Source organism: Notechis scutatus, chromosome 3 (genome assembly GCF_049901735.1).
Source record: "Notechis scutatus isolate UNSWTSFEM ecotype Mainland chromosome 3, rNotScu1.2, whole genome shotgun sequence".
In the NCBI taxonomy this organism is placed as follows: domain Eukaryota; kingdom Metazoa; phylum Chordata; class Lepidosauria; order Squamata; family Elapidae; genus Notechis; species Notechis scutatus.
This window is the reverse complement of record NC_142011.1, coordinates 47816197-47835599: the sequence shown is the minus strand read 5'-3', so window position 1 is coordinate 47835599 and position 19403 is coordinate 47816197. Positions and strand designations below refer to the sequence as shown.

Below are 19403 nucleotides of genomic sequence, written 5' to 3'. Positions count from 1 at the left end.
TGTAATACATCATTACCAAAGGCAGGACAGAAAGTTTTGTACATACAAAGTTAGATAGGCAGACATTTGGTCACTAGGTTTTTAATATAAATATGTTAGCTGTGTTTTTCAGTATTTCAGAAGTATAACTTATTTTAAAATATTCCATTTTCCAAAATTTGCGATGTTTATTCTGATAATATGGACGAGGCACCTTAATTTAACGTTATTGAGGGGCCATTTCCTTAGTGATCACTTAAGACAAAGGTCTTCAAACTTGGCAAGTTTAAGACTTGTAGACTTCAACTCCCAGAATTCTTGAGCTAACATGACTGGAGGAGGAATTCTGGGAGTTGACATCCACAAGTCTTAAAGCTGTCAAGTTTAAAGACCCCTGACTTAAGATGAGATAAATTGTGTAAATTCACTTGATTAATTTAGCCCAACATCTTGTGATTAGAAATGATTGAGCTGAAAGTTTGATATAGTAGAAAAGTCAAGGTTTAAAAGAAGAGCAATTTGTCATTTTCTGTCTCTCTCTGACATAGAACTGTCACAGCAGTAGTTAATAGTCTCACTCCAAAAAGGTAGTCCTATATCCTTTTTTTTTAACTACTCTATGCTAGTAGTCCCAAAGATGCAATTGGACTTTCTGGTTTCTGAAGAAGCTTCTTGGATGAGAAACGAAACGTCTTCAAAGAAAAACCAGAACGTCCACTTGCCTCTTGAAACAGCACCTTTGGGACAACCATGACCTGGATAACTGAGAATCTCCATAGACATCTATGCTAGTAGCTTTTACAGCTATGCTACAGCCTTTACAGTTCTGTGGAATAGTTGTATTTTACATAAAATTGGCTTTTTATGAAGTCGCCTGATAATTCATTTCATGGATCTGTCTCCTGTATTAACAGAATCTTTGGGAGCAATTTCAACAACGTGCAGTGACTCCAAAATCTGTTTCCAGAGCTCAGTATTCTGTACTTAAGTTAAATAGCTCTTTGCATTGTGCATTATTTTGCTCTCATTGCATTAAATTTCATTTGACATTTTGCTGCTGCCATTTAGGTTTTTTTTAAAGACCAAAACCTGTTCAAACTGTCAGACTGTTATGCTAGATGTTTCCAAATTTTTGATTGTAACTTGAGAATTGCATTTCTTTTGCCAAATTAATTTCATAAATTGTGGAATGCCCTTCTGAATACATTTTTTAATTGGAATAGCAAGTCATTTTATCTATAAAACAATTTGAATGGAAAAACAGGTGACAAATTAGGCACTTAGCTGTTTGCTTTACAGTTGACTGCTGTAACTCTCACGGAAAGGAGAGTTAATTTGTATCTCTTCATCTTAAAATGCTATAAGTCTGACTTGTTTACATATTCAGATTTGTTTGTATGTTTATAAGTATTATCAGTATATGAAATGGTTTTAGGATACCCTTATCTCACAGACAAATACCAATATTCCCTAGGCTATCCTATCTTATCACAAATGGAATATTTTTTTGCTGGATGTGCCAACTTGTAATAGCTTGCCTAGCTGTTGTCATTTTCGATTGGTTCCTTTAATTGGCTGCTTATGTGCCATCAGACTGATGACAATTCTTAGTGATCACATAGATAAGACCTTCAGAATGATCCATCGTAAATTGAGACCTTCAGATCTTTCAGTGGTACACCATTGAATCCTTACAGCTGGCCTTCTTCTCTTTCCTTCCTTTGATTTGTATTTCTCCCATTTGATTTGTACTTCTTTCACAGAAGGATTTGGATGCATTTCTTTTTCTTGGAATTATTTATTTCAGATAACTTGGTCCTCTCAAAAAAGATAATTTGACTCTTGATCTTCAATGTGATTTTATAAAACATTTTTATGGTTTATTAAACTCATTCTATAAATAGAGTCTGTTAATTCTCTCTAAATCACTTCAGTTTTCACTTTTTTTAAAAAATTGAAATAACTCATTGTCTTCCAGTTGCACAAATATTTATACAATCTTAAACACATAAACGGAGACAGAAATTAAATATTCTATATTATTTTAGCTGATTTATTTTACACAAGCAACAGTCCATAACTACAGTTCAGATGGCCAAATTCTGCGCAGCGGCACTGGGGATTCGTTGCAAACAATATCTTCTCCACTATAGTTACATTAACAAATGTGACAAAACCTTTGAATCGCTTAGTCTTTTCCCTTTTAGCATTGAACCTACAACAGGCCACATAGTTTATGGATTGTAATTTTAGTGTAGTTAGACCAAGTATAATTGAGAAGGCTGGATTTTATTATAGATTTTAATTGTTATTTATATTTTATACTAGAATTTTTAATTGTATATCTACTGAGCATTTTTATTCTGGTCTCTGGTGTAAGACTGTAATAGACTGATTGATTGATTGATTATATAAGTAATTCATTTTATGATTTAATTTTTGAGACACTTTTAAGATATTAATATCTTTTTCTTTTGACATACCACTGTTTAACTTATAGCTTTGTTTTTAAATATTGCTTATTGAAATGTTGATTTTGATAGAATTAAAACATTTTTATTTGAATATAATTACTATTGAGCCATATATATATAATAGTAATCTCACAGTCCAAGGAACTTAAATCCTTCCAAAATCAAGCAGGTATGCTTAAAATTTAAAAATGCCTTAAATTAATTTTGAAGGACAATTATATTAGGCTGCAGGAATTAAAAAAAACAGAAAGAAAACAATGGCATGAGGGAAAGGAAATTCTTATCTGTAATAGCTCTGTTATAAGATTTAAGAAAAATAAATTTCAGTGATTCCAGATTGATTCTAGCCATCATTCCTATACTTAAATTCTCTCAAATTCTCATGTGGAAAAAGATTCTGTGCTTCATTTTCTCTGCATCTTAAAATATTCGATACAACTATTTTATTGCTAGAGAAGCAATAGTTTTTCTTAGAATAATTCTTCAGCATTTTCCTGCTGTAAAAGCTAGTATTATGAGTATTTTATTTTATTTAAGTGTTTGTGTATACCCATGGTTGTTAGATTGGAACAGGCACACCACAAAGAAAAGGGCCATATATTCTCAAGAAGCTAACAATCAGCATCAGGAATAAACTAATAAAGTAATGGAACAAAAGAAGATGCTACAAGTACAGGAGAACCTCACAGTGGCAGAATCAGATGGTAGTTTTTTAGATGCCTGGGAAAACAAAATGTTGTCTGTCTTTGGCATTTAAAAGACAGATGATTGGCTGTTGAGAGAACCTCCTTTTCCAAACATTGAATGCCTCAAGCAAGAAGGAGCATTTCCTGAGGGTCCTCTAGAAAATTCAGGAAGCAAAGGGCTGAGGAAAGGTTTCCTGAAAGGGACTCTGCATGTTGGTAAGGTTTGTGGGAGAGCAAGTAGTTCTTTAATGCCAAACATTGGTTCTATTTTGGTTGTCCACTAAAACAGGGAGCAGCAAGATGAGTTTTAGAGAGAAGGGGAACTTACCAAATTTGCAGATGACACTAAGCTGGCAGGAATAGCTAACACCCTAGAAGACAGGCTCAAGACCCAAATGTATCATGACAGACCTGAACACTGGGCCCTATCTAACAAAATGAAATTCAATGTAGAGAAAAGTAAAGTCCTACACTTATGCAAAAAAAAAATCAAAATTATACATATAGACTGGGTGAAACCAGGATTACCAGCAGTAATTCTGAGAGGGATCTTTGAGTCTTAGTGGACCACCAGCTAAATATGAGCCAGCAATGTGCAGCAGCAGCCAAAAAAGCCAATGTAATCCTAAATTGCATTAACAGAGGGATACAATCAAGATCAAGTAAGGTATTAATACCACTCTATAAAGCCTAAGTAAGACCATACCTATAGTACTACATCCAGTTTTGGTCACCACACTATAAAAAAAAATGCTGAGGCTCTAGAAAAAGTGCAGAAAAGAGCAACCAGGATGATTAGAGGACTGGAGACTAAAACATATGAAGAACAGTTACAAGAACTGGGCTTGGCTAGTCTAGTGAAGAGAAAGACCAGGGGAGATACGATAGCAGTGTTCCAATATTTGAGGATCTGCCACAGAGAGGAAGGGAGCAATCTATTTTCTAAAGCACCTGTAGACCAGACAAGGAATAATGGATGGAAACTGAACAAGGAAAGATTTAACCTGGAAATAAGGAGAAATTTTCTGACAGAACAGTCAACCAGTGGAACAGCTTGCCTTTGGAAGTTGTGGGAGCTTCATCACTTGAGACTTTCAAGAAGAGATTGAACTGCCATTTGTTAGAAATGGTATAGGGCCTCCTGCTTGGGCAGGGGGTTGCACTAGATGATCTACAAGGTCCCTTCCAACTCTGTTACTCTGTTTTGTAAAGCTTAAAATAGTCATAACATATTCCAGATGGTGGCAAAACAGACCAGCTTATGTTACCTAACTTTAGAGCTAAGAGGCTTTCTCTTTCTTTCAGTGTAATTTTTAAAAACCTTCTTAACTTGCTCACTGCAACAGTGGTTTCTTCCAGTTGTGCCTTTTTTGATCAAAGGATTTATGACAATGTTGTGACTTCGGGGATCATTCAGTTTTGCTTATTTCAGAACACCTTAAATTGAACTCAGAAGCCCACTGCTAACTAAGACATCTTATATAGTAGGGATGTTGCATGAGAATAGAGAGGTCTTCAACTGATCTGGACCAGAGCCACTTTCTTCCATGCAAGACCATTTTACTGGCCTACCTAGCCTTTGTTTTTTGAGGAAATATCCTTCCTTATCATGCTACATAGAATCATTCGTGATTGAGATGCCTACTGTATGAAATGATCTTTTTTATTGAGATCAAAGGGGTTCACAATGTGGACAAGAATTAAAAGCCTTTTTTGTTCAGTTGTATAAATTTCATTATTAACTAAACTATTTTTATACAGTACTTCATGATTTTGAATTGTAGTTATATTTATTGCATTGTATTGCTGGATTTTTTTTTTTTTGAATGATTTCATTTGAAAATTACTTTGGAAGTAATTCTAAAAAAAACCAACCATTTCAGAGCCAGACTACCTCTGGAATGGAACAGTTTGACATTTTTATGTGTCTTAGATATCCCTTAAAGTGTTATTAACATACTTCGATACCTTTGATTCTCCATCAGTTCTTATTATTTCAATGAATTAATTCTACTTTAATCATGAAGCTGATATAGATTGATGGGTTATTTTTCTGCAATCATTGTCGCAGTAAAGCTAAGAATATATTTTTACAATTACCTTCAGTAGTTGAAGCTTATTATACCCTGTGAAGTTTGTTCACAGATAAATATCTCTGGAATCTTTACAAAATAATGTATATATTTTTTTTCATTTCGGGTTTTGGATGCAAAGTGCTAGTAAACAAAAATGTTGCCTTCTTTGTATTTAATGTTGTCTGTAGAATTATTATGGAATATAACAAGTTTGAGTCTGTCTAAAATACTGATTCTGTGATTCTCCAAGTATTATTTCAATGTAGTATTATTTTAAACCATTCTTTTCTCTTGGAAGTATGTGGAGAAGTAAAGGGCAGTGCAGAAGATGAAGGTGAAGCTCAGGCTGGCTGGATTGAGGGAGCAGCCATCCTCTTCTCAGTTATTATTGTGGTGTTGGTCACAGCTTTCAATGACTGGAGCAAAGAGAAACAATTCCGGGGTCTGCAGAGTCGCATCGAGCAGGAGCAGAAATTTACTGTCATCCGTAAGGGACAGGTGATCCAAATTCCTGTAGCTGAGATTGTGGTTGGGGACATTGCTCAAATCAAATATGGTGAGTAACTATAAATTTTCCAGAATATTTTTCTCATGTATTGAAATTATCACTGTGCTTATAGTTATCACTGTGCGATTAAAACCAAAGGGACATATACACATTAAGACATAGGTGCTGCTTCTAGGTTTGTCAGTTATCATTCACAAGCCAGGTGAACAATCTTTGCCATCCATGGAAATATCTCATGCACATCCAACTCCTTGCTTCCTGCTGGAAGAAGTATCATGACGAGAGGGATGATACTGTACAACCTATGTGAGTCAAGATACCATGTGTGTTGTCTACATTAAAAAATTGCTGTGCTCCTATTTTCTTTCTTTCTGCACTCATATGCACAGAAAGCCAGCTCCAGTCCTTATTTCCTCAATTTTCTGCTGCTGTTCAACACTTAACTAAAATGGGATGAGAAGATCAGCAGTGTAGTTCATCTGCAGCTTAATAAAGACAGCATTATTCCAAGATGCACCATGCTGACCTTCCAGCATCATTCTCCTATAGGAAATATAAGATGTTTAGGAGATGCAGTGCTTAACTGTCTGGAAGAAGTACATGGGTTCAGCATCAGGATGTACCATGAAGCCCCTTGGGAAAAAGTCTATGAGGTGCAGAAAAAGGTTATATACTGTATGTATATGGTTCACATGAATGAAATTCAACCAGTTATATAATTCTCTTGGGCCTAATGAATGTGTGGTCTCTTGTGAAAAAGAGATTGATTAAAAGTGATATTGAAGAATTGGCATATAGGAAAGAGTACAAGCAGGAAAGCAGATATATAAACTTTGCACTTTGGATAACCTTATGGTACTTGTTCAAATGAAACTTGTATGAAAAAAAGTTAACATTGAATATTATTTTATTAATTACATGAATGTGTCCTGATGACTACCCTCTTTCAAAGCCTTCAAAATATACTTGCTTATCTGAATTTCCCTTATTTGTTTGTGGAATTGCAATTATGTCTCACAGCTGAAGGATGGATGGATTTTCCTCAATTCCTAATGGAATTCTTACATGCAAAGGGAATAATGCTTAGCAGGAACACAGCCTGTGGAAACTCAATTTATCTCTCTCTCTCTCTCAGTACAATTGGAATTCAACTTTTTTTTTTTCCAAAGCAAATTAGTTGAGTACAGGCAGGAATTTTTTTTCCTATTATTGCTGAATTCAGCAAAAATGATGCTGCCTAACATATTGCATTTCCAGTAATGACTACATGCCCCTCTCTGTCATCAGTTAAGCTTTTTTTAAAAAAAAATACAAAAGTTAATTTGGCTTTGGCCTGATGGATTTTCTAAAGCCTTGATTTGGTGTAGAAAACTGGTGATCTGTTGCTTTTCTGACTTTTTTAGGGGATCTGTTGCCAGCAGATGGCATTTTGATTCAAGGAAATGATTTGAAAATTGATGAGAGCTCTCTGACTGGGGAATCTGACCACGTGAAGAAATCTTTGGATAAAGACCCTATGCTGCTTTCTGGTAAGTCTGTCAGGTTGCAGGAAATTGGAACTTCATTTATAGTTCAGATCTCTTGAGCCTTTTGGCACCTAGGTGCAAATATATCCCGTACGCTGATAATTGCCCTTATGAAAATGCCGGTAGTTGTGTAGTAAAGAAGCTGTTTTATTATTCTCTAGGATAAGCTAGGCAAGATTTTCCACATTCTGGGAAACATTCAACATTTATTTTGCTTTTCACAGGGATCTTTGAACCATCTCATGTACAAGCTTCACTTATCTGGTCCATTCTTTTTGACTATGAAGCTGTAGCATAATCATACTGAATACTTGATTCTCTGTCATGCCCCTGATGGAGACTGACTCTGAGGAAGAGGAGGAACAGCCAACAGGGAGTGGGAGTGTGGCTCCAGAGGTGGTGGAGAAGGCCGGGGAAGGGCAGAGGCCAGCTGAGCAACCAGAGGAGGATCCAGGCCCATCCCCTATCCATCCTAGGTCACGCAGGGAGGAGAGGATCAGGGAAAAGCGAGGTCTACTCAGGAGGAGATTACCATGATCCTCCTCATGGCTTGCATCTGGGAGCTATGTATATAAGTTTGTAACTGCGTAGTCAGAATTGCTGGAGTCAAAGTTTGGTGTTTTCTTTGAAAGAGGTTTATCTTTGCTGTCTTTCTTCCCATGGACTCTCCTCGGTTATCTTCCTGGAATGTATGATTAGTTATCTTGGCTTGCTTCGGAACTCTTGTTAATGCGGTTTGTTTTGGTTTCGTTTTTGCCTCATTATTTATTTTTGTGACTTTAAACTATGCCTAATTAAAACAGTGAAGTTAAGTTAAAGGCCTTACCGGACTTTAATGTATGTTTTGGGTTTTGGGTTATTTTGAGAGACTATGGGTCATCACATTCTCTATAGCATCCCTCAACTTCTACTTCTTCCTGGAGAAGTAGCATAACAACATTCAAGAATGCTTTAGTAAAAGAATTAGTCTTATCCAACTCTTGTTGGCCAATGGGATTGAGCCTTTCATGCTTCTTTAAAAAATAAAAAAGTTATTCAATTGTCATTATATATATATTTCCTTGCATGTATTATATGCACTATGAATATTGAAGCTAGCACAGACAGGAAATTCATGCATGCATGTACATCAATATGAACAAGTGATCTAGAGATTAAATTTCATCTTCCAGATATGATGTGAACATCTTTTAGGTTATATTTTGGAATTGATTCTATTGTTTTATCCATTGCCTCTTTTTTTTCTTCCTTTCCCATGCTTCACCTGTTGTTCTTGTTAGGCACTCATGTAATGGAGGGCTCTGGTCGAATGGTGGTGACTGCTGTGGGTATCAACTCACAGACTGGAATAATTTTTACTCTTTTGGGCGCCGGTGAAGGGGATGAGGAGAAAAAAGCCAAGAAAGGTAAGAGCCATAAGCCATTCTTGATGTTGGTAGCATGAAGTTCCTTAGTGACATTGGAAGTTTTTGAGTTTTATAAGGGGGTAAAACCTGAAGGTTCAAGCATCTTATTATAAACGCAACATGTAATCGGCACTGTGCATGCCAGAGATTAGAGGGTCAAGGATCATGCTCACAGATCACTAGTAGCTCAATAATGCCAAGAAATGGAGACAATAGAAGATTGTCATCTAAAAGTTGGTTTTGGAAACAACATGCAGATTTTTGTCTATTGAGTCATCATCTGCATCAAGCACAAGTGAATTTTGAAAAAGACAAGGGGACCTGAAATGAGCAGTTGTGGTGCCAAGTACTTGCGTATAGGGTGTTGAACAACATGTACTTTTACAAAATATCCCATTGTATTGCCTCCTTCCCCCACCCAAATCCTTTATTTTTAATACCTGGCCTGCTTTCTATGACAAGTGAGCATATCCAGTTGACATAAGATTGTTTACTTCTCTACTACCATTTGAGGGCACCTTTTTTTGTTTGTATTGGTTTTGTGGTACTGCTACAAATCTTAGAAGAAAAATCCTGCTGATACATCTTTTACTTTGATACATTTTTGCCTGCCTACCAATTGGCACTTGACAGAAACAGGTTTGCTCTTAACAGATAGCAAGGATGAGCATCCATGGCCCTTCAATTGTAACTTGTTTACTATGGACACACCACTATGGACACACTAAGGAACCATAGGTTTCTCATCCCAGAATAAAATTATTAAGATCATAACTAAGGTCAATTGAATATGTAACCATGATCATATTATAGCTATGCACATCAAGTTACTTGGGGTCAAATAGTGGTATAGAGAAGTCTTGCTTTTGTCTCCTGCTTGGATGAACTTCCGTGAAGTTTCTGGTAACATGTTTTCGATGGTGGATATATATCTTTAGTGGAACTTTTTTATGTACTTTCACTCTTAAAAAATAAAGTTGATGTATCAGGAGCATGATAAAATTCCTTGTCCAAAAGATTGTACACTCAAAAGATAAGTACACATTTCTCTAGGTTATTGTTTAAACTCTTTGAAACATTTACTTAAGAAGCATTTTGTAGGGACATTCTATTATTTTTTCCTTCAACCTAGCATTGATTTTAGCTAGTGTAGAGTGGTTTCCACAGTCCATGTGACTAAATTTTTATTAAAGAGGAATCATTACTGCACCCACTACTTAATGCAAACTTATTCATACTTGGAGCAATCCTCTTAAATGTGTCATTCATATTTCCATATTGTGAAATAAGCTCACGCTGAGCAACGATCACTGGAGAATGGTAAATGTGATCAGTGTATGTGTTTATTACAAAATAGTTAATCTGAACCCAAACAATTTTAACAACCTCTACTGGACTACTCAGCCTCTATTAAATCACAAAGCATTGTGCATGGTAGCTTATCCAAATAAGATTTTGAAGCTTTTTTCGCTTTCAACTAAAGACAAAGAAAACAGAACTTTGGTATGTGGTTTATGAAAACAAAAACCTGCTTGCTGGTCTGATTTGCTCATAACATAAGAGACATCTGAGTTTTAATTCCATCTTGGCCAGCCAAGGGATATGCAAAAATGATCTGCTGATAGCTTCTCCAACATCACCCCACTGAAACAGTGTTAAAAGGACAGGACTTAATGAGGCTAAGACTGAGGAAAGATGGTGGTGCAGTTTTGTTAGCAGCCAGATAAGGTCATTCTATCTACCCCTCTAAGCAGAAGTTGCTTATTTTTCCTATTTTTTATTTGAATACACAAATGAGTGAAATGGAAAACATTTGGGCTGTAGCTGCTCCTTTATCTTTTCCTTTCAGGGTGTGGGGTGGGTGGGGATTCACAGCTACCATTCAAGATGACTCTTACCCAGACCTCAGCAGAAATAGGGGTGATATCTTCTCCTTGAGGCCAAAGAATAAATCTGCAAGTAGAACATTCTAGGCATTAATAATAAATGAGTATTTTCTTGAAGTCCCCTGTCTTTCCTTTTGATATGGATTGAAATAGAGAATTCATCATGACAGCAACAGGGAGCATGATGCTCAAGGGAGTAGAGCCCGATCTTTCTATTCCCCTATTCCACATAGCTCCACAAAGTGGAGTGTGAGTTGTATTATAGATGTTGTAGTGTTAAGCTCAGCGTGATAGGAAAAAAACATGTCGTCCCCACACTGTTGAAAAAAATTAACTTAGTGGAGTTCAGTGTAAGAACTGATCCTTAATATTTAGTGCTGATAGCTCAGTCATAATACAATCTGTCACTCTGAACAGCAAATTATTCCATTGATTCAAATGGTTGTTCCTATACTTGCTTGTTTTCAGTAGAGTGAGCACAAGAATTGAAAAGAGGGAGTTCATAATGGCAATTAGTTGGAGAAACATTGAACTTCTCTGGGCCTTTTGCATTTGTCAGTCCAGATGGCAGTTCTATCAAGTATAGCTTACCTCTCGATATCTGCAACCTCCACATAAGAGCACTGAGTTCCCACATAAAGGTGCCCTCACCATCAGGGACATCAGAGTCAAGAATCATGCGCTCAGTGCTCCACCCTTTCTCTCTTTGTCTAAACAGGTAAAAAAACCGGAGCCCCTGAAAATCGCAACAAAGGTAACCAGCCTCTCCATCCTTTGAACCAGCACCACACTAACTACTGAGCATTCCTCCTTCCTTCTTCCCATGAGTCTGTGCTCTTTGTCGCTACGGCGGGAATCTCGCCTTGTTGTTCTAGAAGAGAGTGTCATGATTACCACAATGCTTATCACCCACCACTCTTTTTTCTATCCACTGTATAGCCATCCTTACTTGGGAGAATTCCATATCTAGTACTACACAATCTTCATCTAGTTGAGTACTGAATTTTTGAGCCGATGCTATGAGGTGTATGCCTTGATATCTGCATGCATGCCTGACGCACTATAAGAACTAGGCCACTGTACCATGGTTTTAAAACGAAACACAAAAGATGTAAAACCTTTATGGAAATCTCTTAGTTAAATATGCATGAAGGACTATTTGATATGAAGTGAGTTCCTATACAATTGGGATAATTACTTACTTCCCAAGATGATGTGGGTTGGCTTTCTATCTCCAGTTCCAAATCTGATCTTTTTTAAAATAAAAAATAAAAATCAGACCCTTGTGTGGTGGGTCCAGCATACGTATTCATGGCACTCTGTTCTTCTCATGGGCTTTTGAATCAAAGTGAGTGTTTATTTTCTGATATGTATCACCCCCTGTTCTTTCCAGGCTATGGTGAAGAAGCTCATTTCTGTACCTGTCTGTTCTCCTTCTTGCCTTTCTCTTTTTCTTCCTTTTCTCCACAGTTTTGAGTTTTCCCTCCTTCTGGCCTTGAAATCTTGGATTATTTTGGCATTGATTATCCTCTTCCTTGCCCCTTCCCATCATGTCCATAAATCCTAACTGTGCAAATCAGTTATTGGGTAGTACTGCCCACATTCTTCTGAACCCACATGATTTTGGGAATTGATGGCATTTTGCCTTTGTTTATTGATGAGAAATTTATATTTCAGTCTGCATAAAATAATTCTCAGTGCATACAAATACCCCAATGAGCAATAAATAATTAAAAGAAGTGCATAATATAAAAGCCTACATCATTTGATTTTAGTTTTTTTTTTAAAGCTCTTATTAATTCTGTGGATTTGGGGATTGAATCTCTGATTTTGGTAGGTAAATAAATTGCTGCAGTTATGCTGATATGCACCAGTTGAGGATCTGCCAACTATATTTTTAGAAGTTCCAAAAATATTAGGAATGGAGTCACAGAGCTTAGAAGGGATGGGTGAAGGGGAGGTTGAACAGACTAACTGATTCATTTCTCATTGACTGACCCAGTCCTAACCTCTTTATAATTAACCTTCCTCTCCTCTTACTCCTCCTCCCCACCCTCAAGATATGATACCTATATAAGTGTGAAGACAGTAGTTTTAAAAGATATGGCCTGATCAGAAAATAATCTTTATAGCTTTTGGAATTCATTTCTAGAATATACCTTTGAAATCACAATTTAAAGAAAGAATTTATAATACTTATTTATTTTAGTTATTTTTAATAAAGACCTTCCCCTCTATTAAGAGTGCAGAAATTTGAATAGCTTATATGCTTCTTTTGCATTAATTTCTCAAACCATAAACCATCCATAAAGACTGGACAGATGCTGTTTTTCACTTTCTCATCTATGTAGGCTAAATTTAGCTTGGTTGGTTATGGTTGTCTCTCAAGTTGACAACAGTGGCTTTGTTCAACAACAAAATTCTAGGTTTAATTTCAAACTTTGTAGCTGCTCACAGATTAGATTTTTCATTTTTACTACCTCAGTGAAATGAATACTGACGAACACATATTATAGAAATGCTAATAGAGGAGATGCCTTGCATAGACATTTGAGGCACTCAGGAAGCCAGCCCCCAAAACCTTTTTATCAAGGCTGTCCTTCCTTCCTGGTATAGGCAAGTTAACTGTTGAAACATATTTAATTAAGAGGGGGGGATTTTCACAATCTGCTTTAGTCACCAGTTCCACAGGAATGTGGAGCAGAACTGCCTGATTTTCTAGGTTTCCAAATTACCAAGTTTCCGTGAGTGCTGTTGGGGTTCCCATGCGCTGGGATTCTTTCTCTCTTACTCTGCCATTTTTCTTGTTCTTTCTGTTGCATCTGAAATGTTTTTACGACTGTTCTTCTCATTCACTGCATGTTTGTTTCATCCTGGATTCAGCCAAAACTCAGGATGGAGTGGCCCTGGAGATCCAACCACTGAAAAGCCAAGAAGGGGTGGAAAATGAGGAGAAAGAGAAGAAAAAGGTGAAGGTCCCAAAGAAGGAAAAATCAGTGTTGCAGGGAAAGCTTACCCGCTTGGCAGTTCAGATTGGAAAAGCAGGTGAGTACATCAGCTGGCTTGGTGATTGTCTATAAGACTAGACTCAGATGATATGATTGGTTTGGTGTGGTATGATGTATGGTACAGTATGGTGTAGTGTGGTATGGTATGGTATGTGTTGAGGTATTCCCCGTTAGGGGAATGACTGCACTCAGGGAAACATAGTGAGAGTGATGATGAATAACACAACCAGCACACAGATACACTGAATAGTAAAATGTAAGTTTTACTTCCTGTAAACAGGTAAACAAAGTCCAACAAACAGTCCAAATCATACGCAGTTAAAGCAGTTAGTATTCAAAATAATCAGTCCAGGGATAATCTAAAAACGAAGTCCTTTACCAGTATCATAAACAAAGTTCAGTAAATGGAGTTTGCGAATAGTTGCAAGACTCACAGCAATTCAAGCAGAATGACAATCAGGCAAAAGGAAAGCGAAGGAAATACAAAAAAGAACAAACCAGGTTTCTGGCTCCATCTTATGGCCGTTGGAGGAACCTCAGCCAATCACAATTACAACATTCTCTTAAAGATACAACAGTATTAAATGTCTATCCTGGTTTATATGTTGCCAACCCAACTGTTAGGTGACTATCATTCCTAACAGTATGAATGGTACAGTACCGTACAGTATGGTATGGTAAGATTCGAGAAAGCCAGAAATTAATGAATCAGCAGAATTTGCAGTCTGAGTTCAAATACTACAGGACATAGGTTCTACACAGTTTTTCAGTATTGTTCCAACCCAATATTTCTCTAGTTTAGTGTATTTTTACCGCATATGAATCAGACTCAACTTTAGCTCATGTGGCATAACTCGCCCCTGATGGAAATGTTTTCCAGTTTTGTTGCCTGCCAACCTTCTCAGGTAACATATTAAGCTTAGAATATCTATATGACTGACATGAACCCTGGTTAAGTATGGACACAAAAATGATATTTCCAACGATATCTGGAAGAATGCACATTTCCTGTTTTAATAAAATAGCCTTAGCCCAGATCTGCTGCCTTACTTCCAGTTATATCCATAATGCAGTCAATACTGTAATCTGCTGGAAATAGCCCTTTGTGACCATTTTTTTCTCTTCCTCCTCCTCAGGATTGATTATGTCAGCAATCACAGTTATTATTTTGGTGCTATATTTTGTGATCGACACTTTTGGGATTCAAGGAAGATCATGGCTGGCTGAATGTACTCCCATTTATATCCAGTACTTTGTCAAGTTCTTCATTATTGGTGTCACTGTGCTAGTAGTAGCTGTTCCTGAAGGCCTGCCCCTGGCTGTCACTATTTCTTTGGCCTACTCTGTGAAGGTGAGAATAGGAACTCCGCAGGAAATTCTAAGGCTTTTGGATCTAGACATGACAGGAAGTTGGATGGGCTGGGATGCATTGTTAAATTACTGTACTTTCTTCTTACTGTGAAAAGGCTAAGTTTGGGTGTGGGATAAGGGACATAAGATGCAATGAAATACATTTGCGTTCATTTGTAAATTTATTCTGCCTTGTTTCTTCATTAAGATGCATTTTTTAAAAAAGTAGACGTGTATCTTACTGAACAGATGGCAACACCTGTCTGTGATATTTTGTTTGAAAATTAAGCAGGTTGAGCTTGTCTAGAATAAGAACTGGCTGATGTCTTAATCATTAAAAAAAGGGTATACAAATAACTATATAAGAGAGTGACATGGAAAATATTCTTATATTAGATTTACAAAAGAGGCTTGTTAAAGCTTGGATGAGTTTTGTGAGGAGAAGAAAAAAGAAAAAGTAATCAAGTTTTACAGTATTATTTGAAGAGACTAAAGGTCCAGATTATTAAAAGTAAAAGGAATGAATTGTTGATTTGATGAGTTGATTTATTTGATCAAGTTTGAGATTGATGATTGGTTGTTATCTCTGGTAACTCTTAATGTATTTTTGCTGATCATGACTTAAATGATAAGGTTTTAAGGATTTTTTACAGGTAGGATATGGGAAGAAGAGATTATTTGTTGTATTTTAAGAGAAAGTGATAAGTTACTAAAATTGTTATACTTGCGATAACGGGGAAACACATTTCTTTATATATTTTCTTTACTGTTTTCTTATTTTTCTTCCTTTTCTATTTTGTCTATTTTCTTGCTTTTTTCTGCATCTTTTTCATTTTTTTAGTTTGAAGTTTTTACTTTTATAGTTGTTATTTTTAATGAAATTACTATTAAAAATTTTAAAACAGAATTTGAATGGGATAGTTCCAGGTCTATAGATAAGACTCAGAAGTTGAAAAGTTGAAAAACATTTCTGTAGTGTTATTGAGAACATGTGGTTGCATCATCAATAGATAAACACAACTTGATAGTGGATTTATATTTTTACTTATATTTTTGGACATCACAATATGAGGCATTATAAATGTGATTTTATGAAGTGGATTTTAAATATATATTTTGATGTTTGAAAGAATGTTATTTTGGAAAAATTAAAAAAGCAAAAATATGCAAGGGAAATTCTAGGCAGACATGTCTGTAGTTCTGTAACTAGATGAATTTTGAAAAACAGTTTTACAGTATTAACATTAACAGCAGCTATACCAATCCTGATATTTAGTTCAAATGTTACATCTGCTTCCTTCACTCATTGGATCACCTGCCTTTTCTAGATACAGAAAGTTTTCTAGATACAAAAAGAGATTTGTATCCATATAGCCTTCTGTTTGTTAATTTTACCATGTTACACAATAGGGGATGGAAAATTTCTAGATTCATTGTTGAAAGTTATGGTTTATTGCAGGGGTGTCAAACTCACGTCACAGTGGCATCACGTGACAGATCAGGACTTTTTTTTTCCATTTGCTAAACCGGGCGTGGGCATGGCCAGCATGTGATGCATACGGGCCGGAGTTTGACAGCCCTGGTTTATTGTTTTGTTTTTTAAAAATCTTTTATTTTATTCATTCCTTTTCTGATATGTGCATCTTCATGTTAATTTGATTACCAATCTTCTCTGTGCCACTGAGTAGTTTGAATCTGTTTCAGTATTTTTTTAATGTTTTGCTAATACAGAAAATGATGAAAGATAACAATCTGGTTCGGCATCTGGATGCTTGTGAGACAATGGGAAATGCCACCGCTATTTGCTCAGATAAGACTGGGACCCTTACCATGAATCGAATGACTGTGGTGCAAGCTTATGTGGGAGATACCCACTACCGACAGATTCCTGACCCAGAAGCTATTCTGCCCAAGGTCCTGGACATTATTGTCAATGGTGTTTCAATAAATTCAGCCTATACCTCTAAAATCTTGGTAAGTTCTAGTTTATTTGGGGGTTAATACTTAATATCTTTTATCAAGTCCAGGGTACACAATCAGGATTATGTTTCATTTAGTTGCACATGCCCACTAGTAACTTTAGATGCTAGCTTTGGAGCCTTTGAAAAAGCCTTTTTTTAATATGACAGAAGAGGAAAATTAGCAATAGCAATAGCACTTAGACTTATATACCGCTTTACAGTGCTTTACAGCCCTCTCTAAGCGGTTTATAGAGTCAGCATATTGCTCCCAACAATTTGGGTCCTCATTTTACCCACCTCAGAAGGATGGAGTCAACCTTGAGCTTGGCGAAATTTAACCTGTCAAATTGCAGGCAGCTGGCAGTCAGCAGAAGTAGCCTGCAGTACTGCACTCTAACCACTGTGCCACTGTGGCTCATTATTAATAATTAAATTATTAATGCTTAGGAAATATTGAGAGCCAGTTTCGTGTAGTGGTCAAGTTACTAGCCTAGAAGCAGGAGAGTGTGAGTTCTATACCTCCTTTACTCATGAAAACCAGCTGGGTGACTTTGGGCTAGTCACTCTCTTTTTAAGACAACAACAACAACAATTTCTTTTAAGAGATTTGTTAAGCCTGAATTCCCCAACGAGTGTTAAGGAAAACAAACTAAACAGAATGTGTAGCGTAGTCAGATAGGCAGACAGGTAAATGTGTGAGATAAGTTTGTATTTTAGTTAACACGCAGTAAAAAAATACAGATACGCTTATGCTATCAAAAATATAGTTTATTCCATTAGGAATTATAGCATAGTCAAAATAAACGGTCCATTAGTCATGTATCATTTCAGTCAGTCCAGTCGGGGATACTCAATTTGTAAAGTCCGTGTTGAATAGCCAATGTCAGTTCACTTACAATAAATCAGTCCGTATTATCTCTTCTCTCCGTTGAGAAATCAACACTCCTTTCTCTCCTCCGTTCCAGTAAGGAAAAACGCAGTCATCAATCCATCCAGTAATTAGGGATCATTAAGCCAGAGAGAGAGAGCTGCAATTGACTTGCTTCTTTTATGGTGCTTTTACAACCACACTCTTAATTACATTCTTGTAGTTAAAGTTACACACACTTTAACCAACAAACCATGATAACTTATTTATTATTTTTTACCCAAACCAGTTAGGGTAAACAATGTTATCCCTAACAAGATTGTCATTGTGAGGAAAATAGGAGACCAGAGAATTAGATATGTTCACTGCCTTGAGTTGAGTGTGAGGGTGTATAAATGATAAAAATCCTTCTCTTCCTCATTTCACATTCACAATAATCAGCATGTATTAACAAAATATACTTCCCTCCTGAACATTGAGAAGTGATTTCTGAGAGAGAGAGAAATGAGTGAATGAACTTTTCTCAAAAAATCCAATGGACAAATCAATCAGATAAGAACATTCTAATATTCTCTTTTCACAGATAGAAAATGAAACTTTTAGAGATTAAGTCTTCAATTTCTGAAAGGTAAAAAATAACTAGGAATATCAGAGGCATCTGCAAGATTTCATTAAAAAGACAAAAACAGTGTTGTGGCACAAGCTCTACCCCTTTAATCTATGTATATAGCTTACAGTTGCTTTTCCTGCAAGGATGCCTCTGAGTACTGTCAGCTTTCTGGATTTAGGGAGAAAAGTGGTTCAGAATGTGTATGGGCGCGCATTTGTTGCTCATGCGTGATCTCTAGAAAAGACTTATTAAATAAAGTGCAAGTAAATGTAATGTTCTTATCCATGTGGCTCATGCCCCATAGATATATCAGTATACAGCCCTAAAATCAGCAGCCATCTTGTTAACTTGCTGATGGTTTTTAAAATGTAATTTAGCATTTTTTTTCTCTTTGAAATTTTATTTCTTAGTGTTCAATACCTGCCACAAATTCTATTGCATTTTTGTTATTTTCTAATAAAACTGTTTGGAATTGGATGTAAACAATTTGAGGTGTTAAATGCCTGTTTTGTTTTAAAATGAATTCAGGGAAGTTTCTGTTTTATTAGAATTGTGATAAGAGTAAGTGGTGTTAAGGGCAATATAACACAACTATGTAGTTCATTTGACTTTGGAAAGGTGATTAAATGAATTAAAGTGATTGAGAGAATTAAATGGGAACATTTTAATTATTAGTAATGATTTATAAAAATATAAGTGAGAAATATGGAAAAAAAAGAATTAACTATGGAAAGTTTATAAGTGTTCCCAAGGAAGTATGATATTTAATTGAAATGTTAAAGATGTTAAGATTTTAATGAATATTAATGATAGAATTGAATTGAAATGGAATGTGTGTTATATATATATATATAATTTTTTCTTTTTAAGAATATAGTGTGTATTTTAAGAATGTACCAAGCAGAATTCGATTGGAAGTTATGTATTATATTGAATGCTATAATCTTAAAGGTATACATTGAAGCTTAAATAAGAGTTTGAATGGATAAAATTAAAAGATATAAAGGTGTCATACTCCAATTGGTAACTACAGGGAAAAATTTGTTTAATAAGAAAAGATAATATG

At 35.9% G+C, this 19403-nt stretch overlaps 1 protein-coding gene across 7 annotated transcripts in view; it reads left to right on the top strand.

The window, feature by feature from the left end:
* Positions 1–19403, top strand: part of ATP2B4 (ATPase plasma membrane Ca2+ transporting 4) — a 155500-nt gene that overhangs the window by 101252 nt on the left and 34845 nt on the right. For 5 of the 7 annotated variants that reach the window (XM_026676858.2, XM_087959749.1, XM_087959744.1 and 2 more), the window contains exons 4-10: positions 5513–5770; positions 7126–7251; positions 8529–8654; positions 11259–11294; positions 13424–13585; positions 14685–14899; positions 16630–16872. In XM_026676858.2, the coding sequence (XP_026532643.1) occupies positions 5513–5770; positions 7126–7251; positions 8529–8654; positions 11259–11294; positions 13424–13585; positions 14685–14899; positions 16630–16872 (1166 nt within the window). The remainder of the gene's footprint in view (positions 1–5512; positions 5771–7125; positions 7252–8528; positions 8655–11258; positions 11295–13423; positions 13586–14684; positions 14900–16629; positions 16873–19403) is intronic. The other 2 variants (XM_087959745.1, XM_087959748.1) reach the window with 1 other exon arrangement.